Source organism: Triturus cristatus, chromosome 3_2 (genome assembly GCF_964204655.1).
Source record: "Triturus cristatus chromosome 3_2, aTriCri1.1, whole genome shotgun sequence".
Lineage (NCBI taxonomy): Eukaryota > Metazoa > Chordata > Amphibia > Caudata > Salamandridae > Triturus > Triturus cristatus.
This window is the reverse complement of record NC_140584.1, coordinates 1,042,048,059-1,042,072,284: the sequence shown is the minus strand read 5'-3', so window position 1 is coordinate 1,042,072,284 and position 24,226 is coordinate 1,042,048,059. Positions and strand designations below refer to the sequence as shown.

Here is a 24,226-nt window from a genome sequence, read left to right as displayed (position 1 = left end):
TGGGACATCAGAATGCCCATTCACGTCCTAGTCGTTTTTACAAGGATGAGATAATGCCTTTCCTGATCACATCAATGACTCCATACATCTTGCCAAAACACAAACTAGGACTGAAAAAATATGACCACATTACTAACATTGAGAATAACATTAATTAGTTGCATGCCACAGCTAAAAACTTCAAAATATAATGCATTAATTACAAAGTAAACACACCAGTATATGTGGCCAAAAAAGAAGAAAAAAACACTGGCGGGGAAAGAATTATAAGGAAACAAAATATCACCAGGCTCAAAACCAAGAAATAATAAATTCACGAGTGTAGCATGAGTTGACTGTCTTTATTTAACTCCAACAGTTCTTGGACATTGATCAATTTCCCACCCAGACCCACTCCTACCTGAACTCAACTTTAAATCATTCCTATTCCTGGTGTAGATCTTATGTCATCATATCTGCTATGCTCAGTGTACTCCTTGGATTGCCAGTTGGCTTTGAAGTCCAAAAATACCAATAACTAAGGATAGCCCCATTTCAGATACAATTACTCTACTTGACAGACCATTTCAAAAGAGAGAAAACCTTTCAGATGCACAATGGGTGAGGCCCCATTTATTTATAGGAAGCAGGAGATAGCTCATCCAGTGGACCTATGTCTCATTTATAGCTGCTAGTTGTAGGGTTTCCTCCTTTTCTGAAGGGAGACAGAGAACCAGGAAAGGCACAGTACCTCCAGCGTTCGATAATAGGGATCCACAAGAAGCTTTGCCAGAGAGACAATCTGAGGTGTTCTGTCCCAGCCATCTGAGCAGTGAACCAAAACAGGACGCCCCTCACGATCCACAGCATTAGACACCAGGGTTGCAGCTTTTAACATGATGGAGAGGTGTTGCAACCACTTTGTACTTTCCAGTGCTGAAAGCCAACTAGGGAAAGTAGAGAAAAATATAGAATGAGGAGCATGAAAAAAATGAGCATCATAGTAAGCAGGCTATAAATACCTAAATCACATGCACTAATACTTGAAGGTCCGGCAAAAAAGGATGCATACCTGGACATTAATTTGTAAAGAAAAATGCATACTAGGCAAACTTGGAAGAAAGAGAGAGACAGGCAACTGAGCAAATGACAATGAGGCAAACGTGTTTGGGATAATGAATGCAGTCTGGTACAGAAGTGCATGTGAAGTGGGAGGTGCTAAGTAGATTGATGCATAGGCAACATGGTAATAAAAGAAGGTTGTATAAAGAAACAACGTTCTTAGAAGAAGTGTGAAGTGTAAGACAAGTGTTACTGGGGAATGAAACAGACTAAGGTCTTATGATATTGAATTAGGCCTTAATGTCGCTTAAGGAAGAAAGAAGGCAAACTTTAATACTTTAAGTAAAGCACCTACAAGGCAAGCCGCACAGGCACAGAAGTGTCAAAATGTGGAGAGTAAAGTGAGTGCCTGAATGAAGGAAGGCTGGACTATAGGGAGCAGGTAAGGATGAAAACGGAAGTAAAGAAACAAGGACAGATGTAAAGCACAAGGACACAGATTGTTGGGAAATCTAACCGCCAACCTGCTGTCCACCACATCATTTCTAGTGGTCATGATGAACGGCTGAAGTGGCAGAGATTTACAATTAAAAAAAGATAGTGTCTTAAAAATCAGATTGACCCCATTTAGAAAAATAATATCTGGGAAAGATCGTAAAATACTATTGGTAATGTTTAGATCACGGATAGAACACTTACTTTCCAGGATCAGGCATCTGGTTGCAGACAGCACGAAGGTATTGAAAGCTGTTTCTGATGGAGTGTATGTTGGCCATTCCCATGAAAACCACTTCACAGTTTGGATAGTATTCTGGAGAAAATCATAATAGTCAAAGTTCAGCCATTACACGTTCTTGACCAATCAAGCTTTGTGATTAGTGATTTCATGTTATTGCTTTTTATGTACTGTGCAGCTGCCTCACAATTACGTCAAAAACGACATCCTCACAAGCAAGATTAACAATGTGAAGCTTTTTATCTGTCTGTGACAATCATTAGTTGCAGGTGACTACCGTATTGATTTTTTTTTGTGGGGGGGGGGGGGAGGGGGGGGAAAGGAGGGAGAGAATTCTTGAAATCTACCATTGGTGACACAGGACTTCAAATACTACTGCAACCTTCATGGATATATAAAACAAAAAAAGTGTACTAGCTCCTTTGGAGGCTAGGGTGCCTTCCCACCCCAAACAGTTTTGTGGGGCCTCAACAAAAAGGTGTTACAATTCAAATATCATGGTGGTCTAGGGACAGTATTAATCCAGTGGGTTGCTTCTTATAAAGGATTCTCTGAAATCTACTATGGCTTTCTGTGCATCCGCAGTCAACAAGAATGACTAGATAAGTCTGCCCTTTTACTTAGTTCCTCAGAGGACTTTGTGAAAGGACAGAAATCTGAGAAGCTTTAAGTCCAAAATAGCTATTAATCTGCAATGATATGTCCCCAAACAGAAACATGTTTTAAACATTAAGCACTGGAGTTACATGAAAACACACACCACACTCCCCCTCCCCCACTGATATCCTGTTCCAATACCCAACCTCATGAAACCTTGGTGTGCTCTTAGGTTCCAGCATTCAGCTAGAATCCTTCATATTACTGCAATGATCACAGTGATTAAGTACTCAATATGCCACCAAACTTCACATTAACAACTTTGTCATGTGCAATACTGATTATAGCATTCATCAATAAAAGCAACAAAGACACCAGAGCTCTCGAACAATAATCTGTCCTAAGTATTTAGGCAAGTCGTAAAAAAGCAGTCAAAAAGCATTCCTATTTAGATGCCAAAAACAAGATTAACCAGTTGTGTGCACACCTGGATGGTTCTACAAACTTATGGCAAATTGAAACAGGCCTCATACTTAAAAGTGACATTCTTGGCACACAAAGAGAAATCGAATGGCAATCTGCTTTGGCACATTACCATCCCTGACCAGCCTTTCTGGAAATATAGTGGTCCTATATCTTATTGACTATGTGGCTTCGCAAAGGAGGATTTTATTAATTTAATCTGTATATGCCTGTTTAAATAGCCAAAAATTAAAAAGCATGTGTATTATTGTTAAAAAAGAGTTTTAACGTCAGGGGCATTCAATCCTGCAGGTCGGCAATAATAAAAGGACTCGATCCAGCAGAACCTCAGCTCAACTGTAGAATAATGAAATATTTGAGTTTACATGAAAAAGCAATTCTGTTCGCATCCAAATGACCAGTAGGTAACTGCTGCAAGGTGACAGTGAACAAAAACATAGGGGGGGATCTCAGAATGAAGGTAGCAATTGACTTACTATTGTTCACTGGTGATCGGAATTATGCTGATGATTTGCACTTCTAGAACGAAGATCGCAATAGACTTAAAGTTCCACATTGGCGAAATCAATTATGTTAATGATTTTACTTATTAATTATTTAAGTACTAATATCACTGCACCACTTTATTGATGACTACTTACCAACAAGTGATGGAAGTTTTATAGTTGTTAATTATTTGTTATATCTTGATGGTATAAGTTTTTAAATTATATATGCTTTAATATCATTATGGCACTTTATTGATGACTACCTACCGAAAAGTGATGGTGATTTTATAGTTGTTAATTACTTGGGAAATCTTGATGGTTTCTTGTTAATCTCCAGTGTTTTTAACCATGTATTATAATTTTATATTGTTTTTATTTATGGAAGGATTAGATTACTTACCCTGTAACCATCTGTTCTTGGCATGTAGTGCTGTAGATTCACATTCTGTGCATAAGTCCGCCAACTAGTGTTGGGCTCGGATGATTACAAGTTCCCCCCCCCCCCCCCCCCCAGACGTTTTCTTTGAGTCACAAGGCTTTGTGATTCCTTCTCTTGGTAATACTGCGCATGGTCATATACTTTATTGTCAGATTGTTTTGCCATAGATAGGTGAGAATGGAATTGTAGAATGGGTCGTCAGTAATGAGACGTCAATGCGAGTAATGTGATGTAATGTATATAAAAACTGCAACCAACACAGGGTTTTGGGGAGGAGGAAGGGTGCATGTGAATCTACAGCACTACGTACCAAGAATAGATGCTTACAGGGTAAGAAATCTGTTCGAGACGTGTGCTTTATAGACAGTAAAACAATCCCTCTCCCTAGGCAGTGGTTAATCCATGGGGGTTACAGTTGTTTGAAAAAGATTTTATAGTACAGCTTGCCCAACATTGGCTTGTTGAAGTGTATAAAACATTCACACAATAATGTTTTGTGAATGTTAGTGCAGTGGACCATGCTGCTGCTTATATCAGTAATTGGAATATTCCTTAGAAAATTCATAGAAGATCCTATTTTGCGGGTAGAATGTGCTTTAGGGAACAGGTAGAAGCATTTTAGCTTTGACAAGTTTGGATGCATTTAACTATCCAGCTTGAAATTCCAGATTTAGAAATTGCATTTTCCATGTGGGGTTGTAAAAGCAATAAATAGTTGTTTAGTCTTTCTTATTGTTTTAGCCCTGGCAATATAATACATTAAAGCTCTTTTAACATCTATAGTATGTAAAGCTCTCAGCAACTGAATCAGGTTGTGGAAAGATTACAGGTAATTCTACTGATTGATTATTATGAAAATTGGATACGACCTTTGGAAGGAATTTTGGGTTTGTTCTGAGCACTACCTTGTCTCTATGAAGCTGGTAGAATGGCTCTTCAAAGGTTAATGCCTGAATCTCACTGTCCCTTCTAAGTGAAGTAATCGCGATTAAAAAGGCAACTTTTTAAGACAAGTATTGTAATTGGCAAGAATGCAGTGGCTCAAATGGAGGTCCCATAAGTCTTGTTAGTACAATGCTTAAGTTCCATGCTGGTGCAAGTTTTGGAGGAAAATAATTTCTTAAGCCCTCCCATAAAAGCTTTAATAACAGGAATTTTAAATAACGACAAGTACCGTCTACTTTGCAAATAGGCTGTACTAGCCGCCACTGAGGTTTAACGAAACCCTGTGGTTTGTAAATGCAAGTAAGCACTGTCTGTACTTGTGCATTCAGGGTGTTAACATTTTGTCGCTGGCAGTATATAACAAATCTTTTCCATTTAGCTAAATAACATTGTCCTGTAGGTGGTTTGTGAGCGTCTTTAGGAGTATCCATACATTGTTGTAGTAAGTTTAAGTACCCAGATTCTAAGACTTCAGGAGCCTTATCGCAAGATTAATTTCCTTGGAATTGGGGTGTCTTAGTGTACCCATGTTCTGTGTGAGAAGGTCCGGGTGTAGGTGAAGCTTCTCGTGTGGTACTAGGGAGAGCTCCAATAGTGTTGAGAACCATGGTTGGCAAGCCCATGTTGACGCTAGGAGTATCATTGTGAGGGATGTTTGTCTGAGCTTTCTGACCTCTAATGTAAGTAGTGGAAGAGGAGTAAAAGCGTAGGCAAATATCCCTGACCAGTTCATCCGTAAAGCAGTGCCCTCCATCTCGTCCCATTGAGCTCTATCATAGCGATCTGATTGTGCCTGGCTGTTGGCTATACGCCAATGATTAGCTGATTGTGCAGCTACCCGTTTCCCAGAGGCATCCATCAATTTGGGCTCCTTTTCTACGGGCGGTGCATCCCCTGTTTGGGATTTGCCCTTTCCCTTGCATTAGATACAACTAGGGAGTCAGGAGTTTACGGACCTTCAATGTATATAGGATCAGGGGGTGCAGATTTAAACTTTGTCGACGTGTGCTGTTAGCCTAGCTTTGACAGAGCTCTTAAAAATATCCTTTGAATGACATGCGATACCTTTAAGGAGTAGTAGATATTGTGCTCCCTTTGAGCATTAGAAAGGGTTTCAAAAAGGAAATCTTCCTCTATTGTGTCCTATATATACAAGTACTTGATGGAAAGCTGCTGCTCTTGCTATTAAATCTTGATATGCAGAAGCATCGTCAGGTGGTGATGTGTGTGTGGGATAGAGATTGGGGTCTGTATCCCCCTGTGGTTCAATATCATAATCAATCCCAGCATTGCCAGGGTGTATATCTAGTAGCATGCCATCATCATCTTCTATGAGGGAACATGTTACCTGACTCAGATAGTTGTGGTGAGAACGGTGGAGGAGTCGATGCTGGGGGTGGTGTTGGAGGTTAGGTGGAAGTGGAATACGAATGTGTACAGGGCTAGTGGCAATCTTTTTTCTTCTTTGAAGGTTGTAGAGGAACGTCTAAAGTCTCTTGAAAAGACAACTGTTTTTTTTTTGTTTTTTTTTTTAAAAGAGGGAGGCATTGCTGGTTGATTAATTATCTTATTTGTTCCAGGCTGAATTTGGAGAGTTTTTTTGCCTCGGATCAAGCCATTCCTACATTACATTGCGGATCGCTTCAGATCGAGATTTCGAAATAAAAGTGAAACTTTCGGAGCTGGAGGATGTTTTGGTTTTGTGCCAGAATGCCCGGTTCTGAAGTAGAATGCTTTTCTTTCGGTGCCGAAACTGATGATCGAGGGGTTATTGACCCAGATTTGGAGGAGGTAGAGGCCCATGCTGTAGGCTAAACCTTTGGAGCCGAGCCCGCGGGAGGAGCTTCCGAGTCAGTTTTTCGCTGCGCGCCCTGCTTTTTTGCAGTGGCGGACCATAGGCAGTCTTTTTGGACTGAGCCGACGTTTTGGACTTTGGATCAGGGGTAAGAGTACTCACTGTTTGATGCCTCTGTGCCAGCTGGAGGGTGTCAAAGTCTTGTTCTAAGTCAGACTCTGAATTATAGTGATTCCTCTTGTGCTGCCAACGCTTCCTCCTCTTGTTTCTGTTGTCGACTGAAAATATCTGGTACATCGTCCTCTTGTTTACGCAGCTTCTCTTGGTGTCGAGCATGACTATCTTGAAGAGCTTTCTTTGATTGAAATTATTTGCAAGCTTCACAGCTTTCCTCTCGAGCAGGTGAGAGACAAATTACAGATGGAGTGTTGGTTGGTTTGAGGATATTTAGATTTACACTTCAGACAGAAAAAGAACTGAGTGTGTTCCATGAGCAGGGCAGTCTCCGATAAAGTCATCGAGGAGCGTAGGCTGAGGAGGAGAGTCAAAAACCCTCAAGCCGAGGGGTAATCGCTCGGAACGCAAATACAACTATGCGATTGAGAGAATACAGTTGAGTGAAGATCTACTAACAAACCAAAGGGAGCCAGAAGTATATCGAACTGGAGTGCAAGAGATAACATCTGAACCTATTGGCGGAAATAAACAATCTGGCAATGGAACGATGACCATGCACAATATTACCAAGAGGAGTTGTCACACAGCCTCGGGACTCAAGTAAAACGTCTTGGAACAAAAACAACTTGTGATCATCCAAGCCCAACACTAGATGGGGGACTTATACACAGCATGTGTATCTACAGCAAACATGCTTCTAATGTATGGTTATGGTTTTTATTGACAGAGATTTTTTTATTTCATCTGATTACTGATTGTTGCAACAGCTTTAGTCGGTCAGCCTCAATACTCACTTGCCCCCTGTAAATAAAGTTATAAGCATTGCCACACAAACCACCTCAAGCTGGCTCCCTCTGCCACTTACTGCTACCCAGATAGCAGGGTGTCCATCAAGTGCAGAGACCTCAACAAAGTCTAACTTTGTACTTGAAGCAATCTTATTCAATGCTACAGTTTACTGTTAGACACTAATGATATACACTCCCTTTCAAAATCTGCCATCAGCCACACTCCAGCGTTAAATATTCAGTTAGGAAATGAACCTTACTGCTATCCTAAAACCTGTGTGTTGTTCTGTCAACCTGCTTGGACCCAGTCACTTGTACACCTTTGCAACTTACTTGCGAGTCATCACATCAATTGCTCAAACAGATATATATTGCAAGTTTGTCAGTTGAATGTCTGATTGACTACCAGAAACCTTGTACCTCAGCGTTTATGGAAAATGCAACCTACATATGCTGCCTTGCTGGTCATATCTTGCTCACTTACCTGCATATGAAATCACTCAAATAGCCTTTGATATTATATATGTATAATTCAATTTACTAATTACATTAGCTTGAAATCTACCAAATGATGAATTTAAGGTGATAATGACCTTGTCAAGCAGTGTACAGTTGAAACGACAACTAGACTGTAGCAGTCAGTGATGAGCATGTGGAAAGAGGTACAGGGCCAGAGAAGTGAGACAGGCAGTTCAAAGTTGGAGCAGTAACTACACCAAATAATATTTGCAATAAAAGTAACAGGGGAAAATACTGATGCTAGCGTCTGTAATAGCACCCACAGTGGGTCTTTGCAGCACCAAACGTTGGGGACCTATTTAATGAATGTCTGCTTGCAGTCAAACGTTTCAGACAGCAGGGGAACCCACAGGGTCTAGGCCCCATCTAGCTCCCAACAATAGCATGGAAACTGGGGTTTAGCTCCAAGGTTCAGTCAAACCTTTACACTGAAACAGCTAGGGAAACCTAAGAGTTAGATGGTTCAAATAATTCAGTAATTGCGGCGATCATTCACATCTAATGGGAAAATGCCCTGAGATCCATATCAAATGAGAAATCTCCTGAAGTCAGGGACATAGCTTCCTATCATGTCAAATGATACAGGGCAGGTCAGCACAATACAGCCGCTTGCAGGTCCACTACTGCCTATTTGCAACCTCTTTTGAAAGGCTCTAGCCAAATGGGCTTCAAGGTCCTTGAGGCTCCTTTTTCCTGTCACTTCCTTAAGGCTACTTCCATTTAAGCCTCAATCACTAGGCCCTTCTTATCTGTTTCTCTCTCAAAGCAAGTTACAGCACCAAAGCTCTCTCCAGAGCACAGAATTGTTCTTAAGCTTGAAAACTTGAAAAAAAAGTATTCAGTCATTCCTCGTCAGATGCCACTCTGTTCACTGAAGCAGAGCTACCGTCTCCAAAGGTCCAACAACCTCTTAGCACAATTTTTACCAAAAATAAAGCTGGAGATACTGGTGGGAAGTCACAGAAAGGAAAATGTTACATAACCTGAAAGCATCTGTTTATGGCATGTAGTGCTGTAGATTCACATGATGTGCATACTCCTGCCATCTAGTGTTGGACCGGGATGTGTACAAGTTATTTATCTTCGAAGAAATCTTTCAAGTCACGAGGTACTGCGACTTCTCCTCTTGGTGATAACGTGCATGTTTATCAACTCCATGTTAGATTGTTTATCCACACAGCGGGTGAGGATGGAATGTGAAGCGAAGCAATATATGTATTGTAGAGAGATGTCCATGCATACGAGCAAAGAAAGATAGTGAAAAAAACTGGAACAAGCGTCCTGGGCGGAGGGTGAGCACACGTGAATCTACAGCACTAAATGCTAAAAATAAAGGCTTACAGGCTAATGAACATTTTCCACTCAAGGCATATGTGGCTCTAGATACACATGCTGTGCATAGACTGTTTAGCAGTCCTCCCAAAAAGCGTTGGCTAGCCTGTGGGTATTGCCGTAGTCAGAAAGTGCATGGAGAACTGCCTGACCAACATTAGCTTGTTAGCGGGCTAGTACATCAACACAGTAATGCTTAGTGTAAGTGTGTGGTGTGGACCAAGTAGCTGCTTTGCATATATCAACTATTGGGATTTTCCCTAGGAAGGCAATAGGCTCCCTTTTTCCGAGTGGAGTGCACCAGGAGCAGGCAGAGTTCTTTCAGCTTTAGCATAACATGTCTGGATGCATTTAACTATCCATCTTGGCAATGCCGGACTTGGCTATAGCCTTCACTTTGTGGAGTTTGGAGAAAGCAACACAAAGTTGTTGTGTCATTTTAAATGGCTTAGTTCTGTCAACGTAGTAGACGAGGGCTTGTTTAACATCCAAAGTATGGAAAGCCCTTTCCACAACAGAATTGGGTTGCAGGAAAAAAACAGGTAGCTCAATAGACTGATTAAGGTGAAAGTGAGACTACCTTAGGGAGGAATTTGGGGTTGGTATGAGGACAACCCTATCCCTATGTATTTGGAAGAAAGGTTCTTCCAGGGTAAATGCCTCTACCTCACTGACACCTGAGTGAGTTGATCACAACCAGATGTGCCACCTTCCAAGATAGGAACTGAAGGGGTAGGAGTGAGGGTACACAAAGGGAGTACCCAAGAGCTGCGCAAGTGCATTAGATTTCATGAGAGTGCTGGTGGTACCCAAGGAGAAATAATCCTTTTAAGCCACTCCATGAAAGCTTCTTTAATGACCGATATCCTGAAGAGAGAGATACGTTGTCTTTTCTGAAGGTAGACGTTCACTGCAGCCAGGTGCAATCAGTTAGAGGAAAAACCTAGACCAGAAACCTGCAACTGGAGTAAGTAGCAGACAATGTCCTGCACTGTAGCATTAAAAGGGTCAATATCTTGAGTGACAGTAGCAGACAAATCTTTTCCACATGGCTACATAGCAGGCACAGGTGGTAGGTCTGCGTGCTTCCTTTAGAATGCTCATGCATTCAGATGGAAGATTAAGGTAACAAATTCTATGACCTCAGGAGCCAGATTGCAAGGTTCTGAGATCTGGGTGCTGGATTTCTCCATGGTTCTGCCGGAGAAGGTCCGGCTTGTCGGGGAGTCCCTTGTGGGGAACCAGAGAGAGAGAGTTCAAGCAGAGTCCTGAATTAGGGCTTGCACACCCATTTGAATGCCACCAGGATGACAGACATCTGCCAAAGCCTCCAGACCACAAATGGAAGAATGGGGGGAGGGTGGGGGGGGGGGGGGAATGTAGGCCGAAAAGCATAGGCAAATATCCCTGACCAGTTCATCCATAGTGCATTGCAGCTGGAATGTGGAAATATGGAGGTGAAGTTTGGGCATTTGGCTTTTTATGCGGTCGCGAACAAGACTCTCTCAGAAAAACCCTACCTGTGAAAGTATTGAAGGAGGACTTGCAGATGGAGTTCCCACTCATTGACTTGTTGTCACATCCATATGAGGGGGTCGGCTGGATCATTGTTCATCCCTGGAAAGTACTTTGCAACAAATAGATTCTCTGGCAGAGTGTCCAACGCCAAATGCTCTGGGAAAGCTTAGACAGCTGTAGAGAGCGTGTCCCTCCCAGTTTCTGAAGGTAGTACATGGTTGTCATGTTGGCCGGCCAGACAAGAACAACCTTGCCCCTCAGGTGAAGTAGGAAAGCCTTCAGTGTTAGTGCACAGCTAGAAGCTCCAGGTAGTTGAGGTGGAGGCCCTGATAAGTTGGTTCCAATTGACTCTGAACAGTCAGATCTTGTATATGTGCGCCCTAAACCGTAATGGAGGTGTCTGTTGAAACAATATTCTGTGGAGCTGGGTCAAGAAGAGACCGCCCCTTTAACAGGTTGTTGATGTTCCACAACTGAAGAGAGCGACAAAGTGTGGTGGCCAATCAATACTAGATCGTTCCAATGACCCTGTGCTTGAGACCACTGTTCAGCCAACCATTCTTGCAACGGATGCATATGTAGCCTGGAATGTGGAACTATGACAATGCAGGAGGCATTAATGCAAAGGAGGCACTACACTATTCTGATCATGAGTGGTGGATTTGGTTGGAACAGAGGGATCACTGCCTTAAAAGATTGAATCCCGGCATGGTCTGGATAGGCTATGCCTACTTCCAAATTGAGAATAGCCCCTAGGTAAGGTTGGATCTGAAGGGGTTGGTGGTGGGATTGTGTGGACTTAATAGTAAACCCAATAGGATGGTCTATTGTGCCCTTTGTGTGTTCACGACATTGTTGGTGGGTAGCACTTTTGATCTGCCAGACGTCCAGGTAAGGGAATATGTGGACATCCTGTCTATGCAGGTGTGCGGCCACCACTGCAAAGCACTTGGTAAACAACTGAGCTGCATTAGTGACCCCAAAAGGGAGCACTTTGAATTGGGAATGCCTTCCGCTGACCACAACGCTGAGATATCGGCGGTGAGCCGGATGTATTGGTATATGGAAGTAGGCATCCTTGAGGTCAAGGGCGGCCAGAGCCTGAGGTGTAAAATAATCCAGAGGGACACGTCTTTCTTGGGTGTTAAAAAGTACAGTGAGTGCACTCCTGTGCCTTGCTGATGACTGGGGAATATTTTCGATAGCCCTTTTTCCTCCTTCTTCAGTAGCCTTTGGTGTTCTGGTGAGAGTGTGTTTGAGAGGTGTCCTCGTGAGAGGCACGGAAGTGAGCTCCAGGGAATAACCATACTAGATAACATCCAACACCCACTGGTCTGTGGGGACGGTTTGCCAAGTGGGGAAGAAGCCTTGTAGGTGCCCCCCATCCGGTGTTGAGGGAAGTCAGGATCTGGTGGCGCTTGTAGCTCCTTTTGGAGACTTACCCTTGCATCTGCCTCTAGAATTGCTGTCCCTGTAGAACCCTCTAAAATAGCCCCTGGAGAAGGATTGCTGGCCCTGGGTATGTTGGCACATCGTGGAGGCTTCAGGGGAGGTGGTTTTAGAGCCTCCACGGTATGATGTGCGGCAAAAGGAGCCACGGGGGATGGTTTTTTAAATGCCCACATCACCTTGTTTGTTTCTGTATCTTTTTTGATCTTCTCTGAGGCCTGGTCAACTTGTGGACAAAGAGATGCTAACTATCAAAGGACATGTTTAGCAAGATCTGCTGAACTTTCAGATTTAAGCTGGAGATATGGAGCCAGGTGTGTCTGCGTAGCGTTACACTGGGATTTATCCCCCTTGCAGGGGTGTCTGGTCCATGTAGGGCAGATCGAATAGAGGTATTAGAGTGTGACCTGAGAAACTCTTTACCTCCTTTCCTGTGCTCCTCTGGGCGGTATTGAAGGAGCTCCTCCAATGCGTCCCAGCGGGCATGATCATATCTTGCTAAAAGGCCAATAGAATTAGCTATACGCCATTGATTGGCTGATTGCGAAGCCACCCTTTTTACCAGCTGCCTCAATGCATTTGTTTTCCTTCTCTGGTGGTGGCGTCCCCGCTGGCCTGAGAGTTGGCTCGCTTACGGTCACCGCTTCACACAATATTTGCACACACGCCCTTAACCTACTGTACGATTTGTACTGACTCTTTACTCTGGTCATAATGTGTACTCTTCTTATGAAATTTGTTTTCTATTCACATTTTTGTTTACTGAAGTACCGGTCACCGTTTCAGAATGCCTGTCTCTTATTCTTTCTTTATTTTTCTTTCAGCCTCGTAACAATGAACATTGAACCACTGCTCCACGGTTCTGCATGCATTCTCTTTTCATTCTGTCATCTTCATGCCCAGACTCGCCACACCGGTTTGTGTTTTTATGAATTCTCTTTTTGTTGTGCAGTGACAACGGACATTTTCTGACTTTAATTTCCCACATTTTAGTCACATAATCTGTGCCTCAGGACATCAATCAATAATTTGTAAAGCGCACTCACATACCCGCGAGGGTTTCAAGGCCCTGGGGGGGCGGGGGGTTGCTGCTGCTATTGGTCGAAGAGCCAGGTCTTGAGTTGTCTCCTGAAGATCAGCAGGTCTTCGGTTTGTCGCAGGTAGAGGGGGAGGGTGTTCCAGGTCCTGGCGGCTCGATGGGAGGAGGATCTGCCTCCGGAAGTAGTTCTCCGGATGCGTGGGACCGTGGCCAGGGCGTGGTCAGCGGAGCGGAGTTTCCTGTTGGGTACGTAGAAGCATAGTCGACTGTTGAGATAGGCTGGGCCGGTTTTGTGGAGTGCCTTGTGTGCGTGGATCAGGAGCTTGAAGGAGATTCTTTTGTAGACGGGGAGCCAGTGCAGGTTCCTCAGGTGGGGGGTGATGTGGTCGCGGCGTGGGACGTCGAGGATCAGGCGTGCCGAGGCGTTCTGGATTCTCTGTAGTCTGTTGATGAGCTTGGACGAGGCTCCAGCGTAGAGAACGTTTCCGTAGTCGAGTCTGCTGCTGACTAGGGCCTGGGTGACTGTTTTCCTCGTGTTTGTCGGGATCCATCTGTAGATCTTGCGGAGCATGCGGAGGGTGTTGAAACAGGTGGAGAAGACTGCGTTGACTTGTTTGGTCATGGAGTTTCAAGTCGAGGATGACTCCCAGGTTGCGTGCGTGGTCGGTGGGGGCCGGGGACCCCAGTGACGTGGGCCACCAGGAGTCGTCCCATGCTGAGGGGTTGGACCCGAGGATGAGGATTTCCGTCTTGTCTGTATTCAGTCTGAGGCAGCTGTCCTCCACCAGTCTGCGACGGCCTTCTTCCCTGGTGGAGGTTGAATTTGGCGGTGAGGGGGTCCTTGGTGAGGGAGAGGATCAGCTGAGTGTCATCGGCGTAGGAGATTATGTTGAGGTCGTGCTGTCGGGCGATGCATGCTAGTGGTGCCATGTAGATGTTGAACAGCGTCGGGCTGAGGGAAGATCCTTGAGGGACGCCGCAGATGATCTCAAAGGCATCGGATCAGAACGGGGGGAGGCGGACGAGTTCTGCCGAAGAGGAAGGAGGTGGTCCAGTCCAGGGCCTTGTCTCGGATCCCTGCGTCATGGAGGCGCGAGCGTAGTGTGCGGTGGCAGACTGTGTCGAAGGCGGCGGAGAGGTCCAGGAGGATGAGGGCCGCCGGCTCACCGTTGTCTAGCAGGATCCTGATGTCGTCTGTGGTGGCAATGAGGGCGGTCTCGGTGCTGTGGTTGCTGCGGAATCCTGATTGGGACGAGTCCAGGATGTTGTTGTCTTCGAGGTGACTGGTGAGCTGGGTGTTTACTATCTTCTCGATGACCTTTGCTGGGAACGGAAGCAGGGAGATGGGTCGGAAGTTCTTGAGGTCGCTCGGACCCGCCTTGGGTTTCTTCAGTAGGGCGTTGATCTCTGCGTGCTTCCAGTTCTCAGGGAAGGTGGCGGTCTTGAAGGAGAGGTTGATGATTTTGTGCAGGTGGGGTGCGACTCGTTTTTGAATCAGCTTGCGTTCATTCGCAACATTTATACATTTTTAATATTTTTTTGGATATCAGTTTTCCTGTTTTGATCTCTCCCGTGTAGACACTGTCACTCCCTATTAAATATTTGGGGTATTCACTTTCAGTGACTTTTGGACTGTGCACTTTTGATCATCCCGCAGTTATTCTACATCAGATCTTGTCAAAGGTTTTTATGTAAGTACTGATAATATGTTTCCCATGGGATACTAATATGTATTTAATAGTTATGCTTTCCAATAATAATTTCTGTATGGCATTTTCTATCAGTACTTTCAGATGTCATATGGAACCAAGAATTCTATTTCTCAAATACAGTTTTCAAGAGATCATTCTCATTTGCACATACTGCAAATACTGCATCAGTACGACAATCTGTTACTATATTGTGCACTTTTTGGGTTACAATCTCACTACTGGTTCCTGTTTTACTGTATTCCTTTGGTGATTGCTAAACTTCTACATTTTGGTTTCCTCCGGTTTGTTCTCTTCAGTAAATAGTTCACGTTACGCTTTACATTCACATAATTATTTTCTTATTTTTCCCCCCTTTTCCAATTTTTTTCTCTTCAAGCATATACGGGGTGTTCATAAATACATTTTGCTCTATCTTTGTTAATTAAAAAAGTTTTCATCTTAAAAATCTTTTCAATTTTTGTTCTCTCTTCTTTACTCCCTTCTCTAACATTTTGTATCTCTGAAATAATGTGTTAATTCTCTGATAATGTTTCAAGAGTAATTAATAATCAATGTATTTTTTTTTCTTACTTCCTTAAATTTGTTACACAAGCTCTTTTCTTTCTTTGTTCTTTTTCTGTCACTAAAGCAATTATTGTATATTGTGTTCAGTTATATTATATTGGCCCTAATGAAACAATGAGTGCAGTGAAACACATGCTGGCCCCATGGTGTTCATTTCACTTTGAAAAATAAAGCAAATTAGAAGTTTTTCAACTGCATGTGAATACTCATTGAATCAAGAGATCACAAAATCCAGTTGTGACCACCAGAGAGTCGGGCGGGAGCTGACTGCGAATATATATGAGGTCAGACGGGGAGGACTTATATTTTTTATCCACCCCAGGTGTTCTAACCCTTGCCAGGACAGGGTCTTTAAAAATGTCAGGAGTGTGACGAAGCATGCCCTTGAGGATGGAGGGGGAGGAGGGGTGCTGAGTGGAGCAGTTAGAGGAGGAGAGGGTTTCGAAGACGAAGTCCTCCTCCAGGGGATCAGTGTGTTGCTTCACCTTATGAAAAGAGGCTGCCCTGCCAATGAGTTCCTTATGAAACGTGGAAACATCTGGAGGAGCGGGCGCAGTATAGGTCGGGATCTGGTGGATCTACATCGTAGGACTCCCATGACTCACTCTGTGGATTGTGTCAAGTGAGTCATCCCCCCCCTCCACCTTCAGAGTGTGAAGACCCCAGACGCGTGATGTCCAGACGGTCCCCTGGAGAAGCAGGCGGGGAGTGTGAGGGTTGAGGCTGTGGAACCAGATGAGGGGATGGTTGTGTACAGGGTAAGGGGCTGGTAGCTTAATCCATATTCTTGTGTTGTTTTGCCAGGGCTGGAATGTCCAAGGCCTCCTTGAATGACCGTTGCCGTTTAGATGGTGGAGCAACGGGCCCAGAGGGCAGGCAAGGATGCTGCCAGTGTGAAGGTGGATGAGGATTAGTTACTTACCTGTAATCCTAGTTCTCATCAGGGGTATATTCATCCAAGTCATAATCTATGAATAACCCCCGCCCATGTGCGGGATCCCGGAGCATATAGAAAATACAAATATATACATATATATATGCATATGTGAAACATATACATGCAGCCTAAAATGTTAACAACATGGCATAAATGCTGAAATTACATAGATTTGCATTGTAGTACCCCTACCTTCCTAACCCATAAGGAAAAAAGGAAGCATTAAACAATTGTCATACAATAATGCTGTATTGCCATAAAGCAAACTTGCAATTGCAGGCATTTGCCTGTAGGCTGCAGCAGAATACTAAGAAACAAAGAAAACTGTAGGGGTACCGTGCCTTTAAGACCTGCAGGAGACCCCTTGCTCCTATGATGCTCCACAGGTGGCAGTTAGGTCAGTTCTTTTTGACGGTGCATATGCACCTGAGTAGATCTGCAATCAATAAACAATAACTTGAAGAGAATGCTCGTCCGGGGAGGTGGGTGGGTCGCTTACAACTTTGATGAGTATACCCCTGGATGAGAACTAGGATTACAGGTAAGTAACTAATCCTTCTCCTCCAGGGGATACTCATCAATAGTCATAATCTATGAATAGAGTAGCAAGCCCATACCCAAAGTCTCGCGGACGAGCAACAGAGCATATAGAACATGAAGTAACATCACAATCAATCAGCAGTTATGCAAACAAATTCCCCAAAGGAGCCTGCCCCACCTGGGCATCAGCCTGTGCATCTGAATCTAGGCAGTAATGGCGTGTAAAGGTATGTATCGAGCGCCATGTAGCCGCCTTGCAAATCTTAGATATAGGAAGGTTGCGAAGGAGAGCTGTAGTAGAAGCTTTCCCTCTGGTAGAGTGTGCTCGTGGTCTGCGCTGCAGAACCTGGTTGGCTAGTTGGTATGACAAGGCTATAAAGGAGACGATCCATCTAGAAATAGATCTTTAGGAAGCAGCCAGCCCGGTATTTGTTGAACCATAATTGACAAAGAGCAGGTCAGACTTCCTAAGTGGAAGGGTTTTATCAAGGTAAAACTTCAATACCCTCCGGAGGTCTATAGAATGTGAAGCTCTCTCCGGGGGAGTGGTTGGCTGAGGAAAGAAAGTGGGCAACGTGATAATCTGATTAATGTGGAAATCCGAGACCACCTTGGGCAGGAAACTCGGATGAGTCCGCAGCACCACTCTATTGGCGTGGAAAACAGTGTAAGGCTCCTTGCAGCACAGGGCCTGAATCTCACTTACCCTGCGGGCTGAAGTGATGGCTACTAATAAAGCAGCCTTCCAGGTCAAATGCTGCAAAGATGCCTTATGAATAGGCTCGAAAGGAGCACCAATCAATTTGGTGAGGACAATGTTAAGCTCCCAGGGAGGCGAAGGGGACTTCACTGGTGGAATCACTTTCTTAAGCCCCTCTAGGAAATCTTTGACCACAGGCAGATGAAAGAATGAGGTCTGGGTAGGAGACATTCTATAAGCTGGGATCGCAGCTAAGTGGACCCTGAATGGAGGGGTACTTCAGGCCTGACCTTGCCAATTGCAGTAAGTATGGAAGAATCACTTGCTCTTGACCTTGAGTCAGATCAAGAGCGTTGTTCCTACACCAAAGGTAAAATCTCTTCCACTTGAAATTATAAGACTTTCTGGTGGAGGGCCTCTTTGCTTCTCTAAGAATGTCCATACAGTCAGCCAAAAGGTCTAGATGTCCGTACTTGATGACTTCAGGAGCTATGCAGTCAACCGGAGGGAGGGGAGGTTGGGATGAAACACTCTCCCCTCGTTCTTGGTCAGTAAGTCCGGGCGGCAGGGCAGCCTCTGGTGTGGAACCTCTGACAGTTTGAGGAGATCCAGGTACCACCACTGGCGTGGCCACTCCGGCGCTATCAGGATCATTCTGGTGTTGGTTCTGTAGAACTTCTGTATGACCGCCGGGATTAGAGGGAGCGGAGGAAAAGCGTACAGCAATGTCTGCGACCAGCTGATCAAAAGTACATTCCCCCGTGATCCCTGCTGGGGGAATCTGGACGCGAAGACGGGGCATTTCGTGTTTGCAGAGTCTGCAAACAGATCAATGTCCGGCACTCCCCATTGCCGAAAGACTTCCTGAGCGACGTCTTCGTTGAGCACCCAGTCTTGCGCTTCTACGAAGTCTCTGCTGAGGCCGTCTGCCTGCACGTTCAGGGTTCCTGGAAGGTGGACTGCGACGATTAAGAGACCTCTCACCAGCAGCCACTGCCAAATGGATTGGGCTTCCAGAGACAGGACTCATGAACTGGTGCCACTTTGCTTGTTCAGATTGAACATTAGTTGTTGTGTTGTCTGTCTGAATCTGAATGTGGCTGGATTGAAGAGACGGATACAGGGATTTGAGCACCAGATAGACCGCCCGTAGCTCCAAGAAGTTGATGTGATAACTTCTGTCTCGGACCAGAGAACTTGTACCTGAAGCTGGCCCATATGAGCTCCCCAGCCTTGCACTGAGGCATCTGTGGCCACTGTCTGGTTGGAGGCGTCTGATGAAAAGGGAGCCCTTGCAGCAGGTGAGAACGTTTCATCCACCATCTGATGGAGTCCCTGGCAGCTTGGTGGAGAGAGACACTATCTTCCCAGCGACCTGACCTCTGAGACCATTGATCTTCGAGTGCCTGTTGTAGAGGCCGCATGTGAAGGCGTGCATTGGGCACAATGTAGATGCACAAGGCCATCGATCCCAGTAGTGAAGTCACTTGCCTGGCTGTGGGAAGTAGCAGTGTCAAGAAGAGTGTGGCACTTGAGAAGCATTGATGACAACCTCTCCTCTGAAGGACACACGCGTGCCTCTGCGGAGTCCAGGGAGGCGCCCAGATAGTGTATCCGTTGAGTGGGGTTGAGGACCGACTTCTTGTCTTGTTGACTTGCAACCCCAAGGAATGCAGCAGGTTGAGGCAGTATGAGAGATGGCTCTGGAGTAGCACAGGTGTGGAGCTTTTCAGGAGCCAGTCGTCTAGGTATGGATAGACAAAGATGTTCCGCCTGAGGAGGAAGGCAGCCACCACCGCCATGCACTTGGAGAATGTCCGTGGGGCGGATTTGAGGCCGAACGGAAGCACTCAATACTTGTAGTGGTGACGAGAGACCTGAAACCTGAGAAATTTGCGATGTTTCACTGAGACAGGAATGTGAAAGTAGACTTCCTGCAGGTCGATGGCACAGTCTTCCTGGTGAAGGTGCGGAAAGATTTGATGCAGGGCTAGCATTCGGAATTTTTTCTTTCTGATAAACCTGTTCAGCAGGTGCAGGTCGAGGATAGGTCTGTACTCTTTGGCTACTCCTCGCTTTTGGACTAGAAAGTAGCGGGAGTATACCCCCTGGTTTCTTTGGAGAGGTGGGACCTCCTCTATGGCCCTCTTGGAGACGAGGATAGATACTTCCGTCCTGTAAAAGCCGACTTTGAAGTTGAGGAAGGCGCTTCAATTGCGGGGGCACTTGCGGAGGGGGAGACTTGAACCTTAGCAAGTAACCATGCTGCACAATATTCAGCACCCATTTGTCTCTTGTTATGGTTTTCCACTCTTCCAGGTGAAAAACGATACTCCCTCCTACCGGAGTGGAGAACGGGTGCAGAGGAAGCCACGCCTCACTGTTTGGGAAGCTGCTTAGTGGTGGACTGTTGCTACTTGTTGTTCCCACTTCCTCTGCTACGACCCCTCTGCTGGAATTGGGGCCTCTGCTGGTTCTGGGAGGACCATTGAGGGGTTTGAACCCTCTGCTGGAAGGAACGTTTGTCGCCCTGATGAAAGCGCTTCCGGTATTCTTTGTGCTTCTCAAGACCTACAGCCTTGACAGTATCCAGCTCTGTCTTAATTTTAATCATCTCCTCATTGGTGTGAGCCCCGAACAAGGAGGAGCCGTTAAATGGAAGATTCAGAATCTTTTTCTGTGCATCAGGCTTGAGGCCTGTGAGGCGCAGCCAGGCTGAGCGCCGTGAACAGACGCCGTGGGAGTAACCATGAGCGGCGAGATCTGAAGCATCCGCTGCCGCACTTTTAACTTGATTGGCTACTAGCCCACCTTCTAGCAGAATTTCGCTGAAGTCCTGCCGGTCTTCTTTGGGGAGCTTTTCGGTGAACCTTGACAGCGAGTCCCAAAGAGACCTGTCATATCGCCTGAGAAGGGCTGAGGCACTTGCAATCTTCATGGAAGAAGCCGACGTATGACACATTTTCCTGCCATAGGAGTCCATCTGCTTACTGTCCTTCTCTGGGGGGACAGAAGATGACCGACGACGAATGAGACCTCATGGCTGCCGCCAAAATGACAGAGTCCGCTGGTGGATCAGCTCTGAGAAATAAGGGATCCTAGGCTGGGGCCTTATACTTTTTGGCAATCCAGGATGGTACGGAGCCCACCGTAGCAGGGGTGAGGAATGTGACCATACCTGCTTCCAAGAGTCCTGGCACAAAAAGGAAGCAGCGGTCTAGGAGCTGTGCGATGGTGTAAGGTGTCGAAGATGATAGATGTGGGAACTACAGGGGTATGCAAAGTGATGTTTAGTTTCTTCGCACCCCTACCCAGGACATCTGAGAAGGTTGCGATGTCATCGATGGGAGACACCCGCGATGGAGGAGTCGAGGAGAAGGTCGGAGAATAGTCCCAGACCGAGGACCTCGTGGAGGAAGACTATGTGGGCGATCTCGTGAGTCTTCTCATGTGGGACAGTTGTGATAAGAGCTGCATCGACCCCTGGACCGTGATCGGTGCATGAACGTGATCTTGGTCTTCTGAGGGGAGACTTGCTTCTCTGAGGAGAGATCCTAGAAGGCGAGTAAGTGTGAGAGTAGTCAGAGCCCAGACTTCTGCAGTCACCTTTCCCGACACCTTCCAGCCAGCAAGGCGACAGACCGTACTTCTCTCCAGCTTTGGGAGATTTCTCTGGTGAAATTTGCACAATATGCAGTCCTGGGGATGACTGGTCCCCAGATAACATCTCCTCTGTGGCCGCTGCACTTTTTTTCTCGACGTCGAGACCACCGTCGAGAGCTGGACGGCGGTCTCGACGTCGATCGCCTACGGCGATGTGGAAACCTCGACGTCGACTTTCGCCGTCGGCTTGTTGATCTCGGCATTGATCACCCATGGCGCTGAGTTGGCGTCGATCTTCTTGACGTCAAGTGATTGGACTTCGACGAAGTTAGACGTCGACAAGCCCACTTGCGGCGAGATGTTCGCCGCCGTAACTCTCGACGCTGACCCCCTTGAGGGTGGCGGAGAGCGTCGACGGAGACTTTTCAGGTCTCTCAGGACCCACAGCCTTCGAGCCCGAAGTGCTGTGCCTCAACACCAACTTACTTGCATGCGGCGGAGAATCTCGACGTCGAGATGGTGATTCGTCCCTCGACGCTGAAGAGTGTCTGGGTCTCTTCGACGGAGTCTTCGACAGCGAATCTCCTATTACCTTCTTCTTTCAGGACTCCGGAGAGGTGGTATGTTGCCGTTTTCGGTGTCGTTTGCATAAAGAAGGTGGTTTGAAGACTCTATGGTCACCTCCATGATGGCTTCTGTCCTTCTCCAGCTGGACATGGAGTTTTATGCGTTCTCTGTCACGAAGAGTCTGTCTGGAAAATTTCTGGCAGTGGGGACACTGGTCAGGATTGTGTGAGGATGGAAGGCACACAATACACACAGAGTGTGGATCTGCCAGTGACATCTTATTGCCACAGGAAGGGCATTTCCCGAATGAGGCAGGCATTCTGACTGGAAAACAATTTATGGTAAGACCAAAAAAACAGTAGAATAAGCCTTTAGGAGTCAGAAAATGTCGAGTTTTCTGAGAAAATATCAATTATATCACTTTCAGTCAAAAAACTGAAGAGCTCAAGCTCCAGGATCCTCATAGAAGGAGCCGGAAAAAAGAACTGACCTAACTGCCACCTGTGGTGCATCATGGGAGCAAGGGGTCTCTTGCAGGTCTTAAAGGCATGGTACCCCTACTATAATGCCTTAAAGGCAAGATGTCAGTTGGCTCTGTTTCTTAGTGCTCTGCTGCAGCCTACAGGCAAATGCCTGCAATTACAAGTTTGCTTTATGGCAATAAAGCATTATTGTATGACAATTGTTTAGTGCTTCCTTTTTTCCTTATGGGTTAGGAAGATAGGGGTACATGTTGGAAACATTTTAGGCTGCATGTATATGTTTTCACATATGCATATATATATATATGTATTTTCTATCTGCTCCGGGATCCCGCACATGGGCGGGGATTATCCATAGATTATGACTTTGATGAGTATTCCCCTGGATGAGAACCAAATGTTTCTGCCTTGAGTCGAGCTTCTCCTGTAGCTTATGGAGAAACAGCTCGCTGGTGTTGGACATGCTGGTAAACCCGGAGGGCTTCTGCTCCTAGGGCACCTTCCGTTTTGGTGCAGAGGTTCTGGTTGGCGCGGAGGCGGATGTGCTCAGTGCCAAGGTTCGGCTCTGTGCTGTCGATGGAGAAGTCGAAGCAGTTGGTCTCGAAAGCTTCTTTAGCGCCGAACCGGAGCAGGGCTAGGCTACTGTAGGTGTTTGTGTGTTGGTGCCAAAGGCAGTGGTGGTTCGAAAGTCTATGGTGCTCCAGAAAGGCGGAGTGCTTTTTGCCAGAAGGTTGCTCGGGTTGAGGATGGTGTCGAGAGGGAGGGGGTGTCGATCCCATGGGCTGGTGGGAGGTCCTCAATCTCCAGGTCAGAGCAAACTTTCTTCAGGGGAGAGAGAAAGCCTCTTCATCTGCAGCAGACCGCTGTTGATGATGCTCCCTCTCCATGTTCTCGGGACAGAAAAGTTTTGGAGTGTCGCCTCTGCCCCTATGCGACATCCCATGTCGACATGTCAGGCGGTCACGAAGAGTCTTCTTGGAACAGTAGGAAGGACAGGCATCGCAGGCACCCTCAGTGTGTTCAGGCGACAGACACAGACTGCAGACCTGATGGAGATTGGTCCTAGGGTATTTCGCATGGCAGCGATGACAATACCGGAAATGAGTCAGCTCCATCACTGTCGAGGCATTTGGAGAGACACAAAGGAGAAACGGAAGTAGGCCCCCAAAGGGCGAGACCCAGGAGAGGCTGCGGTCAACACGGACCCCTCTCGAGCAAAGCACTAAAATGTCATCCCAAGACGTAAAAGAAGGGAGATGCAATCTAAGTACAGTGATGACGGAGGGAGGGAACTGTGTGAACCGAAAAGAGAACCGCAATGACCTGGAACACACATCCTAACCCAACAGCGGAAGGAAAACAATTTAACAGAGTTGATGATCATGCGCATCATCATCAAGAGGACGAGTCACAATACCTCGTGACTCTAAAGACTTCTTCGAATAAAAACAACTTGCTCACTTTCGGGTCCAACACTAGATGGCAGGAGTAGTCACAGCATATGTATATACAGACACATGCCTCAAACTAGGTTCAAGGAAACAACACAGTTTCCAATGGACGGTCTTATTTCCAGACAGACCTTGTGAGAAATACAAAGGTTAGGCCATAGATGACTTCAGTAAGTGGATTGGCTCACACAAGTAAGGAGCAGCATTTGATAAGCGATTAAAGAAGGTTAGGTCATTCATCTATTCAAGCAGGGATCTGGACGAATGTGTTTTGCACCCAAAAAACACAGAAGTTTAAAACATTGGCTGAGTTTCTGAGGCATA

General features: G+C 45.8%; 1 protein-coding gene across 3 annotated transcripts in view; it reads right to left on the bottom strand.

Annotated features, from left to right (window-relative positions):
* Positions 1–24,226, bottom strand: part of MTMR4 (myotubularin related protein 4) — a 651,646-nt gene that overhangs the window by 187,598 nt on the left and 439,822 nt on the right. For all 3 annotated transcript variants that reach the window (XM_085649730.1, XM_085649731.1, XM_085649732.1), the window contains 2 exons: positions 1,741–1,852; positions 731–926 (listed from right to left, as the gene is read on the bottom strand). In XM_085649730.1, coding sequence (XP_085505856.1) covers positions 731–926; positions 1,741–1,852 — 308 coding nt within the window. The remainder of the gene's footprint in view (positions 1–730; positions 927–1,740; positions 1,853–24,226) is intronic.